This window comes from Podarcis melisellensis (assembly GCF_964234715.1).
Source record: "Podarcis melisellensis genome assembly, chromosome: 18".
Classification (NCBI taxonomy): domain Eukaryota; kingdom Metazoa; phylum Chordata; class Lepidosauria; order Squamata; family Lacertidae; genus Podarcis; species Podarcis melisellensis.
In genome coordinates, this window is record NC_138536.1 from 10518197 (window position 1) to 10535838 (window position 17642).

A 17642-nucleotide genomic window follows, 5' to 3' on the forward strand; every position below is an offset into this window, starting at 1 on the left:
CAGGGTCGCCCCCAAATACATAAACAACAACAACCTGACAACCCCCCTCCCCCTGCTCCCCATTTCAAAAAGGCATGGGGTATTGGGGGGGGGCTCCTAGCCAGGATTTGTTATTGGGGGGGGGGCGTTGTAAACAAAACCCATCTGCCCTTTTTCCTTTATGGGGTATCCAAGAGTCCTTATATGCAGTTATGCATTTCTATTGATTTCTATTGATTCAGTGGGGGGGGGCGCTTGGCTACGCCCACGCTACGCCCAGGGGGGCTCCGACGTGAAAAAAATGGGGGGGTTGCTTCTGCATGATCGACGTGGCTAAAATCCAGGGGGCCGACCCCCCCATATGCCGAATGACCCTTTTTGGGGGCGGGGGATGGCGGCCCTCCAACATGGGGGGGCGTTGCTCCTCTGCCCCCAACCAAGGAGGGTCCGACGTGAATAAAATGGGGGGGGGTTGCTTCTGCATGATTGACATAGCTAAAATCCAGGGGGCCGACCCCCATACACCGAATGACCCTTTCTGAGGCCCTCCAACATGGGGGGGGGTGTTGCTCCTCTGCCCCCAACCAGGGGGGCTCCGACGTGAATAAAATGGGGGGGGGTTTGCTTCTGCATGATCGAGGTGGCTAAAATCCAGGGGGCCGACCCCCCCCATACGCCCAATGACCCTTTTTGGGGCCCTCCAACATAGGGGGGCGTTTGGAGGGCGACTTGGGGGGGGCGTGCGTTTGAATGACCCTTTTTGGGGCGGGGGGTGGCGGCCCTCCAACATGGGGGGGGCGTTGCTCTTCTGCCCCCAACCAGGGGGGCTCCGACGTGAATAAAATGGGGGGGTTGCTTCTGCATGATGGACGTGGCTAAAATCCAGGGGGCGACCTCCCATACGCCGAATGACCCTTTTTGAGGCCCTCCAACATGGGGGGGGCGTTGCTCCTCTGCCCCCAACCAGGGGGGTTCTGACGTGAATAAAATGGGGGGTGGTTTGCTTCTGCATGATTGACGTGGCTAAAATCCAGGGGGCCGACCCCCCATATGCTGAATGACCCTTTTTGGGGCGGGGGGTGTCGGCCCTCCAACATGGGGGGGGCGTTTGGAGGGCGACTTGGGGGTTGCCTTTTTCATGATCAAGGTGTCTCCCCTGCCAGGTAAGTATGGAATGACCCCTTTTGAGGTGGGGGGTGGCGGCCCTCCAACATGGGGGGGGGCGTTGCTCCTCTGCCCCCAACCAGGGGGGTTCCGACGTGAATAAAATGGGGGGGTTTGCTTCTGCATGATGGCCGTGGCTAAAATCCAGGGGGGCGACCCCCCCATCCGCCCAATGACCCTTTATGGGGCGGGGGGGGGGGTGTCGGCCCTCCATCCTGGGGGGCGCCTTCCTCCTCCTCCTCCTCCTACCTGTGGGCGGGGAGGCGCTGGGCCCCCGCTCGGCCTTTCCCCACCAAGAAGTGGACGTCGCTCAGCACCTCGTTGTTGAAGAGGAAGGCGAAGCGCTCCTGCACCGTCGGCTTGGTGGCCTGCCAGTTGTAGGCCGGCTCGCGGGGGCCCAGCGACGACGACGACGAGGCCGGCGGGGGAGCGGGAGCGGGAGGCGGCGAGGGCGGCGAAGCGGGAGAAGCAGCCGGGGCCGGCGGACACGACGACGACGAGGCCGGCAGAGGGTTCCCGGCGCGGTGGTTGTGCGTGAGGGGAGAAGAAGAAGAGGAGGCCGCTGCCGACGCCGCTGGCGGGCCGGCCTGAGGCGGAGGAGGCGGAGGAGGCGGCGGTTGGTGCTGAGGCGACGACGCCGCCGCGGCTGAGGTAAAAGACGGCGGGAGGCCTCCGCCCGCCACGGGCCCGGCGCCGGCCGCCATTTTGCGAGGGGCGGCGGCCGGCGGAGGAGGAGGAGGAGGAGGGAAGAAGGGCGAAGAGGAGGCGGGGGAAAGAGGAGGGAGGCGGGGAACGTTCAGACGTGACGCCAAAGACACGCGCGCGGGGCGGGGGGGGAGGAAGGAAGGAGGGGCGGGCACCCCCAAGGTCATCCAGTCGGACCCCGGAGAAATGCGCGCGCGGTGGGGCGGGGCGGGGTGGTCTCAGCGGCGGAGACCCCGCTTAAAAGGCCGCCCCCCATGACCCCCAGGGTCATCCAGTCTGACCCCCCCCGCAATGCAGCGGAGGAGGAGGAGGAGGAGGAGAGAAGGGCGAAGAGGAGGCGGGGAAAGAGGAGGAGGACGAGGGAGGCGGGGAACGTTCAGACGTGACGCCAAAGACACGCGCGCGGGGGGGAGGGGAGGGAAGGAAGGAGGGGCACCCCCAAGGTCATCCAGTCGGACCCCGGAGAAATGCGCGCGCGGGGTGGGGGGGGTATCAGCGGCGGAGGCCCCGCTTAAAAGGCCGTCCCCCCCCCCATGAAGCGTCGAATGAGTTGGGAGGGGACCCCCCAGGGTCGTCCAGTCTTACCCCCCCCCCCCCGCAATGCAGCGGAGGAGGAGGAGGAGGGAAGAAGGGCGAACAGGAGGCGGGGGAAAGAGGAGGGAGGCGGGGAACGTTCAGACGCGACACCAAAGACACGCGCGCGGGGTGGGTGGGGAGGGAAGGAGCGAGGGGCGTCGAATGAATTGGAAGGGGACCCCCCAGGGTCATCCAGTCTGACCCCCCACCCGCAATGCAGCGGAGGAGGGAAGAAGGGCGAAGAGGAGGCAGGGAAAGAGGACGACGAGGGAGGCGGGGAACGTTCAGACGTGACGCCAAAGACACGCGTGCGCGGGGGGGAGGGAGGGAAGGAGGGAGGGAGGGGCACCCCAAGGTCATCCAGTCGGACCCCGGAGAAATGCGCGCGCGGGGGTGGGGTGGGGCGGTCTCAGCGGCGGAGGCCCCGCTTAAAAGCGTCGAATGAGTTGGAAGGGGACCCCCAGGGTCATCCAGTCTGACCCCCCCCCCCCGCAATGCAGTGGAGGAGGAGGAGGGAATAAGGGCGAAGAGGAGGCGGGGGAAAGAGGAGGAGGAGGAAGGCGGGGAACGTACAGACGTGACGCCAAAGACACGAGCGCGGGGTGGGGGGGAGGAAGGAAGGAGGGAGGGGCACCCCCAAGGTCATCCAGTCGGACCCCGGAGAAATGCGCGCGCAGGGTGGGGCGGTCTCAGCGGCGGAGGCCCCGCTTAAAAGCCCCCCCCGAAGCGTCGAATGAGTTGGAAGGGGACCCCCCAGGGTCATCCAGTCTGACCCCCCCTCCCGCAATGCAGCTGAAGCATCCCTGACCTCTGCTTAGAAACCGCCAGGGAAGGATGATGGTGCTGATGATAACGATGACGACTCTATTCTTCTTTTCTTTTCTTTTTTACCAAGTTATCTCAAGTGCAAACTTTTTTTAAATTGGTTTTAATTCATTTTGCTACATCAAACATTAAAACAAAGGAAGAAAACATACTTAACACATACACAAAAAAAAGAAAAATAATAATAAAGAAAACAAAAGAAAAAACATCTCTTAACATAAGACACCAACAAATTAACTTACATTAACTAAATAACACACAACACTGATTGACTTCCCTTCATCTCGGTTTCAGAATATATTATATGATTTTCTATCTGCAGTTTCTTTTCCTCAAATAACTCTTTACATCACAAGTGTTACGTCACACCTACTGTGATTTTTAGATTTTTTACCTCTGTTTCCATGTATGTCATAAATTTATGTCTTTTTGATTTCTTATTTTCTGTGTCATTTTTGCCAGTTCTAAATAATAAAATAGTTTGAATTGCCACTCGTTTATAGTTGGGATTTTTGATGTCTTCCAATTCTGCGCTAATAGCGATGACGACTCTATTCTTGATACTTTGCCTGTCTGGCTAGGTCAGCAAACTTTTTCAGCAGGGGGCCGGTCCACTGTCCCTCAGACCTCGTGGGGGGCCGGAATATATTTTGGGGGGAAATAATGAACAAATTCCTATGCCCCACAAATAACCCAGAGATGCATTTTAAATAAAAGCACACATTCTACTCATGCATAGCTGTCAACTTTCAGATTTGAAAATAAGGGATCAGCAGCCTTGAAAAATAAGGGATCAATCTATGGGATATCTAACAATCCGGGATAGCAGCAGGAAGCAGCGCTGGAATAAGGGAATTTCCCGCAAAAAAGGGGAAGGTTGACAGCTATGTACTCACCCAGAGATGCATTTTAAATACCGTATTTTTCGCCCTATAGGACACACTTTTCCCCCTCCAAAAATGAAGGGGAAATGAGTGTGCATCCTATGGGGCGAATGCAGGCTTTCGCTGAAGCCTGGAGAGCAAGAGGGGTCGGTGCGCACTGACCCCTCTCGCTCTCCAGGCTTCAGGAAGCTCTCCGCAAGCCGTGGGAGAGGTGTGCGACTTCGCGCAGCTCTCCCACAGCTTGTGGAGAACTGCCTGCACCCCGAAGCCCCCCAGTGCCCCCCAGGCTTCGGGCTTCATGCAGCTCTCCCACAGCTTGTGGAGAGATGCCTGTTCTGGGATCTGGGGTCGGGGGAAGCGCCGGGGGGGGGGGAATTACCGTATTTTTTGCTCTATAAGACACACCTATGCGTCTTTGGAGAAGGAAAACAAGAAAAAAAATATTCTGAATCTCAGGAGCCAGAACAGCAAGAGGGATCGCTGTGCAGTGAAATCAGCAATCCCTCTTGCTGTTCTGGCTTCTGGGAAAGCTGCGCAGCCTGCATTCACTCCATAAGACGCACACACATTTCCCCTTACTTTTTAGGAGGGAAAAAGTGAGTCTTATAGAGCAAAAAATACAGTATTTCCCGCCAAAAAAACTAGGTGCGCCCTATGGGCCGAAAAATACGGTAAAAGCACACATTCTACTCTTGTAAAAACACCAGGCAGGCCGTGGGCCAGATTTAGAAGGTGATTGGGCCAAATCTGGCCCCAGGGCCTTAGGTTGCCTACCCATGGGCTAGGTTGTCCCAGCCATTCTGGGTTGCTTCCAACAGAATATTAAAACAATAAAACATCAAACATTAAAAAGCTTCCCGATACAGGGCTGTCTTCAGATGTCTTCTGAAATATAGTTATTTATCTCCTTGACTTCTGATGGGAGGGCGTTCCACAGGGCTGGCGCCACCACCGAGAAGGCCCTCTGCCTGGTTCCCTGTAACCTCACTTCTCGCAGCGAGGGAACCGCCAGAAGGCCCTCGGATCTGAATCTCAATGTCCGGGATGGACGATGGGGGTGGAGATGCTCCTTTGGGCATAGAGGGCCGAGGCTATTTAGTGCTCTAAAGGTCACGTATGGAACATACTAGGAGCCAGTGAAGATCCTTTAGGACCCGTATTGGCCCGAATATAAGCTGCACCTTTAAAATTGATGGGGGGGGGGAGGAAAAAACCCTGAATATAAGCTGCTCCATTCCTCGCTGCTCCTGGCTGCATACTTGGGGGGGGGGCGGTCTGCACTGGGGGCCTTTCCCCTTCCTTGCTCTCCCCTTCCGGCTTTGAGGGAGAGGGCAGGGAACTATGCACAGGGCAGGTGCCACTTTGCAGAGCTCCTGGTGCTGTCTTGCGCTCCTGGCTGCATACCGTAAGGTCGTGATTATAAGCCACACTTTTAACTTTTCACAGTCAGAATTTGGGGGGAAAGTGAGACTTGTATTCATATATATATGTATGCCTCTGGCAGTCACCAGTGTAGCTGCTGCATTCTGGATTAGTTGTCATTTCTGAGTTACCTTCAAGGGTAGCCCCACAGAGAGCGCATGGCAGTAGTCCAAGCGGGAGAAAACCAGAGCATGGACCATTCTGGTGAGACACAGGGCAGGCCGGGAGGGTTTCAGATGGAGCTGGCAGACACCCACCATGGATGCAGAATTGACCTGCGCCTCCATGGACAGCTGTGAGTCCAAAATGACCCCCAGGCTGCGTACCTGGTCCTTTAGGGTCACAGTTACCCCATTCAGGACCAGGAAGTCCCATCCACACCTTGTTTTCCCCAAAACATCATTTGTCTTGTCAGGATTCAACCTCAATCCGTTAGCCGCCATCCATCCTCCAACTGCCTCCAGACACTTCACTGGTTCCGATTTAAAGGAAGGAGAATCCACCACCTCCCAAGAGAGAACGATCCGCGGCTTGTACTGTCAGAAAGTTCTTCCTGATCTTTAGAGTTGGAAGGGACTCATCTAGTCTAACCCCCTGCGAAGCAGGGATCTCAGCTAGAGAGTCTCTGATAGGCAGGGCTGCCAACTTGAATAAAATATTGTCCTTGAAGGAGGGGGAGATGAGCTCCACCCCACATAATCACATAACATCACACACACACACACTTTGAATGGAAACTCACCTCAACTTTGGGGGGGGGGCAGATCCCTCAAATATTTTATTGGGGAGACCAAAGGGACCTCAATCCCTAGGACAGTATTTTTCAACCACTGTTCCGCGGCACACTAGTGTGCCGCAAGATGTTGCCTGGTGTGCCGTGGGAAATATTGAAAAATGTCAAATTTTCGCCCACTAGGCGGGCGCCAGACTATGTCCACCCTATTTTCCATCCGTCCTGGGTGGGGATCAGATTGGATAAGATCGGATGAGAGCGGACCGCCTGTCTGCTCTCATCCGATTCCCCATAGAGAGCAGCGGGGCTCTGATATCTCCCTCTCCGCACACAGTGCGGAGACGGAGCTGTCATCCGCCGGCTCAGCGGGGATCAGCGGATCGACCCCTGCTGAGCAGAGAACGGTCCGCAACGTTTTTGTTTGCCATTAAAGAAAAAAATATTAAACATTTTCTAATGGTGGTGTGCCTCGTGATTTTTTTCATGAAACAAGTGTGCCTTTGCCCAAAAAAGGTTGAAAAACACTGCCCTGGGAGTTGTCTCCTGTGCTGACAAGTGGCTGTCCAACCTCTGCTTAATAACTTCCATTGAAGGAGAGTCCACCACGCTGTTCCGCCATCAAAACTACAGTTACCAGAATTCTTTAAAGCCATAACCACTTTAAATAGTTTGATACAGCTTTCAGTGCATAGTGCATTGAAATTTCCACTGTGGAAAGGAAATGTAATGGGAACGTCATCCTTCCTTCATTAAAGAAACACACCAAATGAACACTAGAGGTTGCTGCAGACCGCAGGATGAACAGACGTGGTAAAGGAGAGCTAGCTTCTGCCTGCAGATTAAAAACAGAAGTAAAAATAAATCTGGACCTGCCGAGTGCCCCCCCCACACACACAGAGGGACTATTACGTTGCAATCCCTATGCATACATTTCACTTGGAAGCAAGCCTTGTTAACTTCCCTATTACTTGATGTACAAAATCTCACAGCCACGATTCAGCAAAGCTTCTCATGGCATTTTAGACAGCGTGCGGTGGTTTTGTGCAGCTGCTCCCCCTTATTTTGACATCCGTTGTTCTTCCTCCTCCCAAAGGGAGGTTCTTTGTCCCCCGTTTTCTTTGTGTGCGTCGCCGAGAGCGCTTTCCAAGCAGTACAAAATAAATAAGATTACCTGTCCTTCTGTGTCGGCTCTGCAACTACCACCTCCAGAGTTGTTGCCACCCTAGGAGCAAAGGGGCGTTTTAAGGAAGTGCCCCCTTCCATCGGAGGCACAGTGGAAGAAGGGGAAAGACTTAGGAACAGTGGACCATTCCAATATAACGCTGGGAATCTTCTCCCAGTTCTGCAGTGTTCCTCTCCTGAGCCCAGGGATCAAACGAGCCAGCACCCGAATGAATAGTTCAGACTTAAGGGTTAAGGAAGACAGCCAACCCTACAAAGATGCAGATTTCTATGTGATTACGGAGGGTTATTTTCAGCGGATTTGTCAACAGTTCTTCTATGTCCCAGAGGCTCTCCTTGCCGTTTGGAGAAGTGTAAAACACCCATCGTGACATCTAATCTCTCTGCCCAACTCAGCCTCCCTTTGGACAGCTTCTTTTTAAACTTTGTGATTCATGGGTGAACCCTCTGGTAAGCACAAGTTTGCTGGTAACGAACAAAACAAACAAAACCCCTCCAAATGTACTAAAGACACCCACCCATCTCTCTTGAAGGCAGAGAGAAAAATAAGGTAAATGGTTTTATTACTAAGCAGAAAGCTGACAGCAAAATTACAATATCAAAACGATGAACTTTTCATAGAAGAATAGAGGCCTTTCAAGGACTTTGGAAAAGCATTACAGACAAATGAAATCGTGGGCAGGAATCGAGAAAAGCCATGGAAGAAAAATGGCAAAATAATTGTAATAGAGGATTTTTTTTTTGCAGTTAAGATAATGCAGTAGAAAAGGTTTGAGTAAGAACACTGCGGATGAGGGTGGAAAGTCAACTCGTGAAACAATGCAATTATCTGATTCGAAGGTCATTGTGAAAACATTGGGGGGGGGAATTAATATTGCACAGAATTGTTTTATTTGGTTTCTTACCCACCCGTCACTGTAACGTCCCAGGGTAGCCTGCATATATTCAACAATTCAATATTAAAAAATACTAGTCGCAAGAATAGGGTGGGTCCTAAAAGATAGCTCAAGCATCAAAAGGTCAGACTTAAAGAGGTGAGTCACAGAGGAAAAACCAGAAAGCAAAAACTCTTGCCTGAAATAGCTGCATTCGCCTTATTTATAACCCAGGCCTCTTGCTCACCTGTATGGAAGCTTTGACTATCCAAGGCTTTTAGTCATGATGGCGGGATTCTCTTGAGAATCACGATTGCTGGGGAGGACGAACAGGGAGGTTGCCAAGGTGATCATGCCCCACTGGTGAGTTTCCCAGAGGCATATAGACAACAACTGTATCCAAGATGATGTTGGAGCAGATGAGTCTCTGGTCTGATCCTGCTACAGGGCTTGTCTGACATTTTTACATGCACCACCCTATATCCAGCAAGCTGTACAAAGCTGTGTATCTGCCACCACCAACACATTCATTTTACCACCTACAACAACCCTGTGGGGTAGGTTGCACCAAGAGGTAGCAACTGTCTGAGGCTACCTTGACATTCATTCATGGCCCTGAGATGATTTAACCAGGGTGTATGGAGTGATGTATGGAAGTGAGAGCTGGACCATCAAGAAGGCTGATCGCTGAAGAATGGATGCTTTTGAATTCTGGTGCTGGAGGAGACTCTTGAGAGTCCCATGGACTGAAAGAAGTTCAAACCTCTCCATTCTGAAGGAAATCAGCCCTGAGTGCTCACTGGAAGGACAGATCCTGAAGCTGAGGCTCCAAGACTTTGGCCACCTCAGGAGAAGAGAAGACTCCCTGGAAAAGACCCTGATGCTGGGAAAGATGGAGGGCACAAGGAGAAGGGGACGACGGAGGATGAGATGGTGGGACAGTGTTCTCGAAGCTACCAGCATGAGTTTGACCAAACTGGGGGAGGCAGTGGAAGACAGGAGTGTCTGGCGTGCTCTGGTCCATGGGGTCACGAAGAGTCGGACACGACTAAACATGTAATGTACGTCTGGTGGCGGGAGACACGTCCTCTTCCTTCTGGGGCAGTTTGTCCACCTTTGGTCCCCACCAGCACTCAGCTCTCACCTGTGGATCCTAGAAGCTGCCAGCAGGTGACAGCGGCCACAATGGGAATTAAGCCACCCAGAGTGGCAGGGGCAACCCAGTCAAGATGGGCAGCGTATAAAATTTAGTGATGGCTAACGCAGTGGTTTTTCACCCCCAGAACCGCATCCCACCCCCAAGGCTTGAAGTTCCCCACCCGCCGGGCTTTGCGTGAACAACAGATATGCCCTTGGGGAAAAGACTGCAGCCACACTGCTCCTGTCTCCTGTCTTTTGCCACACTACCTGAGGCTAGGCAATGATTTGGCTTAGCATCATCACATGCGGAGGATCTGTGTAACAACCACACCATCACACCTGTGGTGCGCAGCTGCATCCACTCGACTCCTATGTTCGTCGTCGTCATCACCATCTTTTTTTGTTTATACCCCGCCCGTCTGGCAGGGTTTCCCCAGCCACTCTGGGTGGCTTCCAGCAAAATATTAAAAATAATAAAGCATCAGGTCAGAAATAAAAAACTTCCCTGAACTTTCCGAGCACAATTCAAAGTGTTGGTGCTGACCTTTAAAGCCCTAAACGGCCTCGGTCCAGTATACCTGAAGGAGCATCTCCACCCCCATTGTTCTGCCTGGACACTGAGGTCCAGCACCGAGGGCCTTCTGGCGGTTCCCTTACTGCGAGAAGCCAAGTTACAGGGAACCAGGCAGAGGGCCTTCTCGGTAGTGGCGCCCTCCCTGTGGAACGCCCTCCCACCAGATGTCAAAGAGAACAACTACCAGACTTTTAGAAGACATCTGAAGGCAGCTCGGTTTAGGGAAGCTTTTAATGTTTGATGTATTACAGTATTTTAATATTTTTTTGGAAGCCGCCCAGAGTGGCTGGGGAAGCCCAGCCAGATGGGTGGGGTATAAATAATATATTATTATTATTATTATTATTATTATTATTATGAACAGGGCTTCCAGTCCCGGATGCTCGCTGACCCTTCTCTTTAATGATGGTAAACCGGTTGCCAGAGAGATTGACTTGGTGACTGGACTCCATGGAAACTTCCAGACTGGACTACTGCAACACACTGTCCGTGGGGCTGCCCTTGGAGGCAACTGAGAACCTTCACTTTGGTCCTAAATGCAGCTGCCAGATTGCTGAGCGGGGTTCTATTTATATATCAGCCCCAATTTTTAAAAAAAGCTACGCTGGTTGCCCGTAGGGCTGGGTGATATATCATCCAATACCTGTTTGAAGTCTATATTGTGATATCGGTTTCATAATTTTTTCACCTGGCAATGTATTGCTAATCATGATGTGTCTGTGTGCTTTGCAGAAATCACGATGTGGGGAAGACCGTGAAGCCAGCCAATGCCCTTGTATAGCTCCATCCTTATTGCAGAAATTGTGATATGTCATTACTAAGAGGACCTTGGGATGTGTGGAGGACCTTAAGTAGCATTTAAAAAATTTCTATTTTGGAAAACAAACAGACCCCAACTCCAAAAACATTCAATTCGTTTATGTGTTTCAATGCATTTATTAAATTCTTACAAAACAGAATACAAAAAATTCTGGCATCAACAAGTTGTTACGAAGGAAAAAATTCCATCAAGCTGTATCAGTTAATAAAGTGCTTGGTTGCTGTTGTCTTATAAGTTTTTATTTTTTATATATTTTTAATGTTTTTTTTCTCTTTTTTTTTTAATTTCTCCTTTTTCTTTTTTTTTAAACCAGTCCCTTTCTGAAGGACTTGCTGCTCATAAGAGTCCCCAACGGTACGTTAAGGTGACTGCATGTCCCAAAAAAATAAACTTAAATTTAAAAGCTCCACAAAACCTTTGGCAGTCTTTCTGATAACCAGAGGAAAATATTTCTCCTGGACTGAATCCCACCCCCGCAAAAAGAAAAGAAAAGAAAAAGGGACGTGAAAAGGGACAGATTTTCACAGTAAAATGTTGCTAACCAACACCTAAGGAAACGTAAAATCTAGAGGAAGGATTTCTCGTCGTTTAAAGCGATGACATTCCCACCACCACCTCAAATTTGCAGTTAATACAACTCATAATAAGGAGGTACAGGGAAAAAAATATGCTTTCCAATAAAAGAATTTCACAAAGAAAAACATTTTGGTGGAAGAAAGAGAAGTTTAAACTAAGAACTTTGGCAAAATAAGGGTTAAAAATCCACGCACAGTTTAAAGACTTGGGGGGGGGGTGGATAACACAAACCAAAGATAGTATACCTGGAAAGCAACCTTGAGAAGGCTGGTTAAGAGGATGTCAAAAGGGTACACTGGATTAAGTCCCCATCACAGAGACCAGAGGTCCCTCATATCTCTATGGGGAACAAGTAACTTTGAACTCAGTTTAAACTCTTCCAGCTTCCAAACCAGGGGGGATTGTGGGCGACTACTTCAAGGCGATCCAATAAAGGGTATTCTTAAAGGCAAGGGATGAGGGGAACCTGTGGTCAAGCAAGTGGAAGGACACAGGTTCGCCCGTTTCCAAAGCCCAGAATTCCTTGCATGTTGAAAGATCTGAGCTTTGGTGTGTATTGTAGTGTGAAACATGGTAGGAAGACTTATTTCCCAGTAAAGAAGGGAGGGAGGGAGCCTTAAAAAGAAGAGGAAGAAAACACACGTTTTATCCTCTGAATTGAGGGGTGGGAAAAAAGAAATCAAAGCACCACCAGTTTTGGTCACACAAACGAAAAGGTGCACAATCGCGGGAGTAAGGAGAAGGATCAGGATTTTGCTCACGTCCTGAGAATAACCATTAAACAGAAACAAAATTTCAACACACACATATGAAAAGCCTAAATATATTTTGGGGGGGGGGGGCGGCATGGGGAGAAAATCCAGCTCACTTGCTAATCATGACTCACCCCATTGAAATGGGAACTAGACAAGTTAACTGTTGTTTTCAATGCAATTTATTGTGTGTCCCCACTAGGACTCAAGCGGACTTCTTACCTCCCCAGTTTAAGCAAGCTGGGGGGGGGGGGAGAGAGAGGGGAGCTCATCACTATGTTGGCAAAAGCCAACCCCAACCAAGCAAGGCTGGGTTCCTGATCTGACTTGGCAATGCAAGAATGGGAAGGCAGGATATTGTGTCTTCACAACAGCAGTTCTTTAAAGAAAGAAATATGACCACGTGCCAAACCATCACAATCGCCTGGCGTTTTCAAGCCACAAAACAATCATCCGATCAGAAATTGGGGGAGCGGGAAGAGTCGACTTTCAGCGACGCTCAAACACAAAGATGCAAGTCATTCACCACTCAGGAGAGAAGAGGTGGACTTGATTAAACTTCCATTATGGGATTTGATTCCATTACGCTGAATGATTTCTAATGCTGGTTTGCTATCAAATCCAGGTACTTTGTGGTGGTGCGAACCTAGCACACTGCCCGCTTGCACACACAAAATAATGCACAGCGTTTCCCAGAGAGGGTATACATATGAAGGTATATAAGCACAAAGGGGGAGCGAAGAACTGCAACAGCCACATTAAAGCATTCCAAATCATTTTATTCTGCAACAGTGCTCAATGATGCACACTCTCTGGCGTTTTGTTTTCGTTAAACGTCGGGCAAAAGTCACAAAGACTCAAGTTGGGAAAAGGAAACCTTTGAGCAGTCCTTCACACGCTGAAATTATCCTGAGAAGTCCCCTTTCTTTGAAGAGAGGAAGAGAGAAAGAGAAGGGAGTGGTTCTCGCCAAAGAACTTTGGTTCGAAAGCCAAACCACACAAGCTTAACCACAACCCTGCGAGTCGACAACTCAACATGGGCTTGTTGTTGAGGGAGTTTCCAGCACTCCTGAATTTTGGCCCTTCAGTAATGAACTGGGTGGGGTGGGGGGGGCGCTCATCCACCCACCTTCCCCAAAACAGGATCACTAACACAGAAGAAGAACATGATCCCATACAAATTATCTGGCCCTCTCAGAGGCAACGAGGATCACTCGCGGACCTTACGGTCGCCACCGCCTGAACCGGGTCAGCGGAATACAAGGACCACGCTGTTTCTGGAGAAACCAACACGGCTGCAGACCAACTTACCTATCTGCAACTTCTACTGTAGAAACCACTATGTGTTTCTGAGATATTACATGCGTAGTACTGGTGTAGTACTGAATAAGTGGGCTTAGGCAAAACCCAAAAAACGTCACAGGTAGCGTTCCTGTGCTCAAAAGATCTGCTTTTAAAAACAAGGGTATGCTGTTTTTCAAAGGTACGCCCGGCACCCTGCCGCAAAAAAACAACCCAACCCAGGGAGAAATCAGCTATCATTTTAACGTCGCCACTGCAAACGTTAAAACCCGTTTCTGAACCATTGTAGCTCCCAGTGCTGCGGACACTGGGAACTGTGCATCTACCGTGGGTCCCAATGCTGGGCATCCTGGGAACTGCACATCTACTTTGGCTCCCAATTGCTGGGAACTGTACAACTGTGCAGGATCTCGGGGACATTCAAGAGGACTCTATGCCCTCAGAAGTCGGCAATTCCCAGAATTTTTTAGGACAGGTAAAATAAACCCAAAGAGGGAAGCGGTTCCTAAACAGATCAGAAAATCTGCTGCTTAGATAACAGCCGAGAAAGGGAGAGAGAATCTCCCCTCTTTCCACCCAAGGAACTGAAGCTAACCTTGCAACATTTCTTGTGAATGCTCTTGCAAGAAAAAGCAGTGTAGAAACCGCCACTCTCAGTCCCAGATGCAAAGAGTTGCCTTCGCTTCTTGCCCTGGGAGGGTGAAAAACACCAAAACAATTTCACAGCCATCATCCGCAGCCTTGAGACCGCTTTCCTGACCAAAAAGAAGGCGGCATTGGTGCACAGCCGTCCGATGTTCAAGTATTTCTTACCCTAAGATGAAGCTCTACAAACAAATAACAAAATGTGTTGTAAAACAAAGTTTAAAAAGAAAGATAAAGAGGTTCCCCACCCCTTAAAAAAAGAAAATCTCTCACTATCTTTACACAGTGAACCTCACATCCCAACCTGACCCCCCCATCCCCCTTGAAAGGACATTTGCTAGATGCTGAATGTTCGTGAAAAGAAAGCGACAATAAATTTCGCAGCCGGAGGGGGTGGAATCATACTCTGAGCAGAACCACTGAAATTGATGGACAGCACTTACATAGGTCAATCAATGCCAATCGGTCTAACTGCAAGTATGAATGACTTTGGACACAACCCCAGATGCCATATTCCCTGTTTGTAGTTTTCTTTGGGGGCAGGGGTCCAAAGTGGGAGGGAAGGGACCAGTCAAGCCAAACTATTTCACAACCCAATTACGCCTCTCACCCACAGCTGGAAGTTAGGGTTACCTGAAGACTTTTTTTAAAAAAAAAGAAAAGATTTTTTGCTATCATCTATCTCTACCTAGACAACTATTGCATAGTATTTCTTAAGTCGGGGAGGGGGGGAGAGAGAGAGAATAAGAGAAGTTATCGCTCTGAAAACACAATCGTATCAAAATTCTAGATATGCATATCCGGACAGGAGTTTTAAGCAAGTTTAACAGCCGGGGGGGGGGGGGGAGCTGCCACACTGAAATAAAGCGAACTTAAAACGACAACAACAAACCAGGGAGAATCCGCCAGTGCTGGTTTGTCATTCCTGGGCCCACTGGGCAATTCTTTAAATTTTATTTGAAACCGCCCGTCTGTGGCTACAACCTCCAAGAAATGGTTTGAGAACTAATGAAGAGAGTCCTCGAGATGGAGCTTTGCCTCGTCCCATCGCAGGACAGAGGAACATCGCTTTGCACAATGCAAAGAGGGCGGCGCAGAGAGTCCCATCGCCCGTCACCCCTCCAGCAAGGAGGGGAGAGGGTGGCACCCGCCCCAGCCCCACTTAAAGGGCCTGGGGTTTGGGCACAGCTTTGCCACGACCTTGCAAGCTGGTAAGAGGGTCTCCCGCAGACCCCCTCGGATGGAGGAACGGCAGGCAAGACCACCCACCCCGAGCAAAGACCCCCGTCTGAACCAGACCAAACTTTTCGCTCGGGGAGGGACAGCCGCAAAACGGACGGGAAACAGCTGCAGCAAGAGACAGCCCCCACCCAGAACCTCCCAAAGGAGACCCTCTAGAACAATGTGCCCCAAATTTGGGTCTCTGGCTGTTTTTGGGACTACACTTCCCATCATCCCTGACCAACGGTCCTGATAGACAGGGATCATGGGAGTTGTTGTCCCAGAACAGCTGGAGTTTGGGAAACGCGGCTCTAGAATTTGTTGCCCCAGATACACAACGCCCATTTTCCTCCTGACCATCAGCTGAGCTGGCTTAGCACGGACAGGAGCTGGAGCCCAGTGGTGCCGGGGGTGGGAGCACGCAGTTGTGCAAATTTCGGGGCTGTTCCCCCCCCCCCCCGCAGTGACTTTTCCATTAGACAAAACAAACCCGTTTGGGGATGGGATGGGATTGGTGAATGCCAATCTCTTTCCTCCCCGCAGAAATAGGGGGAACCTGGGTTTGAAACAAAATGGGCTGTGTTATTTTGGGGGGCAGGGGTGGGGGGGTGGACAAGAACGGCCCCCTTGATACTCTGGGACGGCTCTCTCGGGACAATCGCTGGAGAGCCCAAAACACTCCCGCCCCAAATCTTACAGAATCGGCAGCTCTCGGGGGGGGGGTGTATTGGGGGGGGGAAGGGACTCTGCCCACGATCACCACCCCAATCAAATGGATCTTTACAAACCCGACCCCCCCCCAATAAGCGCCCACAATGCCTTCTGGGGCAAAACCTAAATCCACACCCCCTCAAACCGCAGCTTCTGTTTTCAGTTCTAGAATTCCGTTAGGTTGAAAATGAAACAAAACATTTTTTAGAAATAAGGGAGGGAGGAAGAGAAAAAGCAAAGCCACATTAAAAAAAAGGAAATGGGGAGAAAAAAGGGAATAATACACCCAAATACTTAAAATGCTACCTTTAAAAAGTTGAGGACTTTTAAGGGTGCGCCTCCCCCCCACCCCACCCCAATATTTTCACAGTATAAAAAGAGGCAACAGAAAACAGAGTAACAGTAGCCTGGTGTGTTTTTTTTAAGCTTTTCCCGGGGGGGGGGGGCACGCATGTCAACCTGGTATTTCCAAAGAAGCAGGAGGGAAGTGGGGGGCAGGGAAATCCATTTATTTTTTTCTTTTAAAAAAGCGAAAATATATTACACGTGTGTCAAAATGCAACCTTTAGGGGGGGGGAGTTTAATTTAAAAAAAACCTATAGGTGAGTTAATATGGAAGTTGGTTTTTTCTTTTTTTCCTTTAAGAGAGATTTATAAAGGAAAAAAAGAGGGGAGAAGTGTTGGGGGGGGGGGAGAGTCGAGAGGAGCCAGTGTTCAAAACAAGACCAGGAAACAATACAAAACGAAAAGGAAAGAAAGAATAGATCCTTGGAAACCAGCCAACTTGAAAGAGAGGGGTCTGATCTTGTTATTCTTTCCCCCCCTAGCTATCAAAAACAGTATACATATATAGATATATTGTCCGAAATTGGGGAGGGGGGGATGTACACGCAGCCGGAGGAAGGGGCCTTCACATGTGATCCCCAACCAGGACCAAGGGAGTAACCAAATGCTGGTTGGCGTCCAATTTCGCCATGCTGGTCTTCTGCCGCCGCTTGGCCAGCTTCGACTCGGACGGCGGAGAGAGCTGCATGGAGCGTGAGGTAGCTTTGATGATGATGGGGGAGTGCGACTCCACGGCAGCCTCGTCCTCCTCCTCGTCTCGCATCAGTTGGCGGTTGACGGCGATGGCTTCGGCCGCAAAGGACGTCAGCTCTTTGGCACAGCTGTTCCTGCGGAGAGCAAGGGATGGCGTGTTTAGGAAATGAAGAGGAGACCGGCTGGATCGGGACAGCAGCCCCCGCAAAGCCTAGCATCTTCTTCTCCCAGGACGTTTCCGAGCACAATTCAAAGTGTTGGTGCTGACCTTTAAAGCCCTAAACGGCCTCAGCCCAGTAGACCTGAAGGAGCGTCTCCCCCCCATTGTTCTGCCTGGACACTGAGGTCGAGGGCCTTCTGGTGGTTCCCTCACTGCGAGAAGCCAAGTTACAGGGAACCAGGCAGAGGGCCTTCTCGGTGGTGGCGCCCTCCCTGTGGAACGCCCTCCCACCAGATGTCAAAGAGAACAACAACTACCAGACTTTTAGAAGACATCTGAAGGCAGCCCTGTTCAGGGC

General features: G+C 50.6%; 2 protein-coding genes and 1 long non-coding RNA gene across 6 annotated transcripts in view; 1 reads left to right on the forward strand and 2 right to left on the reverse strand.

Annotated features, from left to right (window-relative positions):
• The window catches only part of BTBD2 (BTB domain containing 2), a 30728-nt gene extending 22575 nt beyond the window's left edge, over positions 1-8153 (reverse strand). The window contains exon 1 of one of the 4 annotated variants that reach the window (XM_081895725.1): positions 7460-8153. In XM_081895725.1, the coding sequence (XP_081751851.1) occupies positions 7460-7551 (92 nt within the window). In that variant the 5' untranslated portion in view covers positions 7552-8153. The remainder of the gene's footprint in view (positions 1-7459) is intronic. The other 3 variants (XM_081895724.1, XM_081895726.1, XM_081895723.1) reach the window with 3 other exon arrangements.
• On the forward strand, positions 1632-12239 carry LOC309361053. The gene is made up of 2 exons (XR_014164338.1): positions 1632-1794; positions 10424-12239. It is a non-coding gene; the product is annotated as an uncharacterized lncRNA (long non-coding RNA).
• MKNK2 (MAPK interacting serine/threonine kinase 2) overlaps positions 12106-17642 on the reverse strand; it is a 46910-nt gene continuing 41373 nt past the window's right edge. The window contains exon 14 of the mRNA XM_081896007.1: positions 12106-17258. Within this exon, the coding sequence (XP_081752133.1) occupies positions 16997-17258 (262 nt within the window). The 3' untranslated portion in view covers positions 12106-16996. The remainder of the gene's footprint in view (positions 17259-17642) is intronic.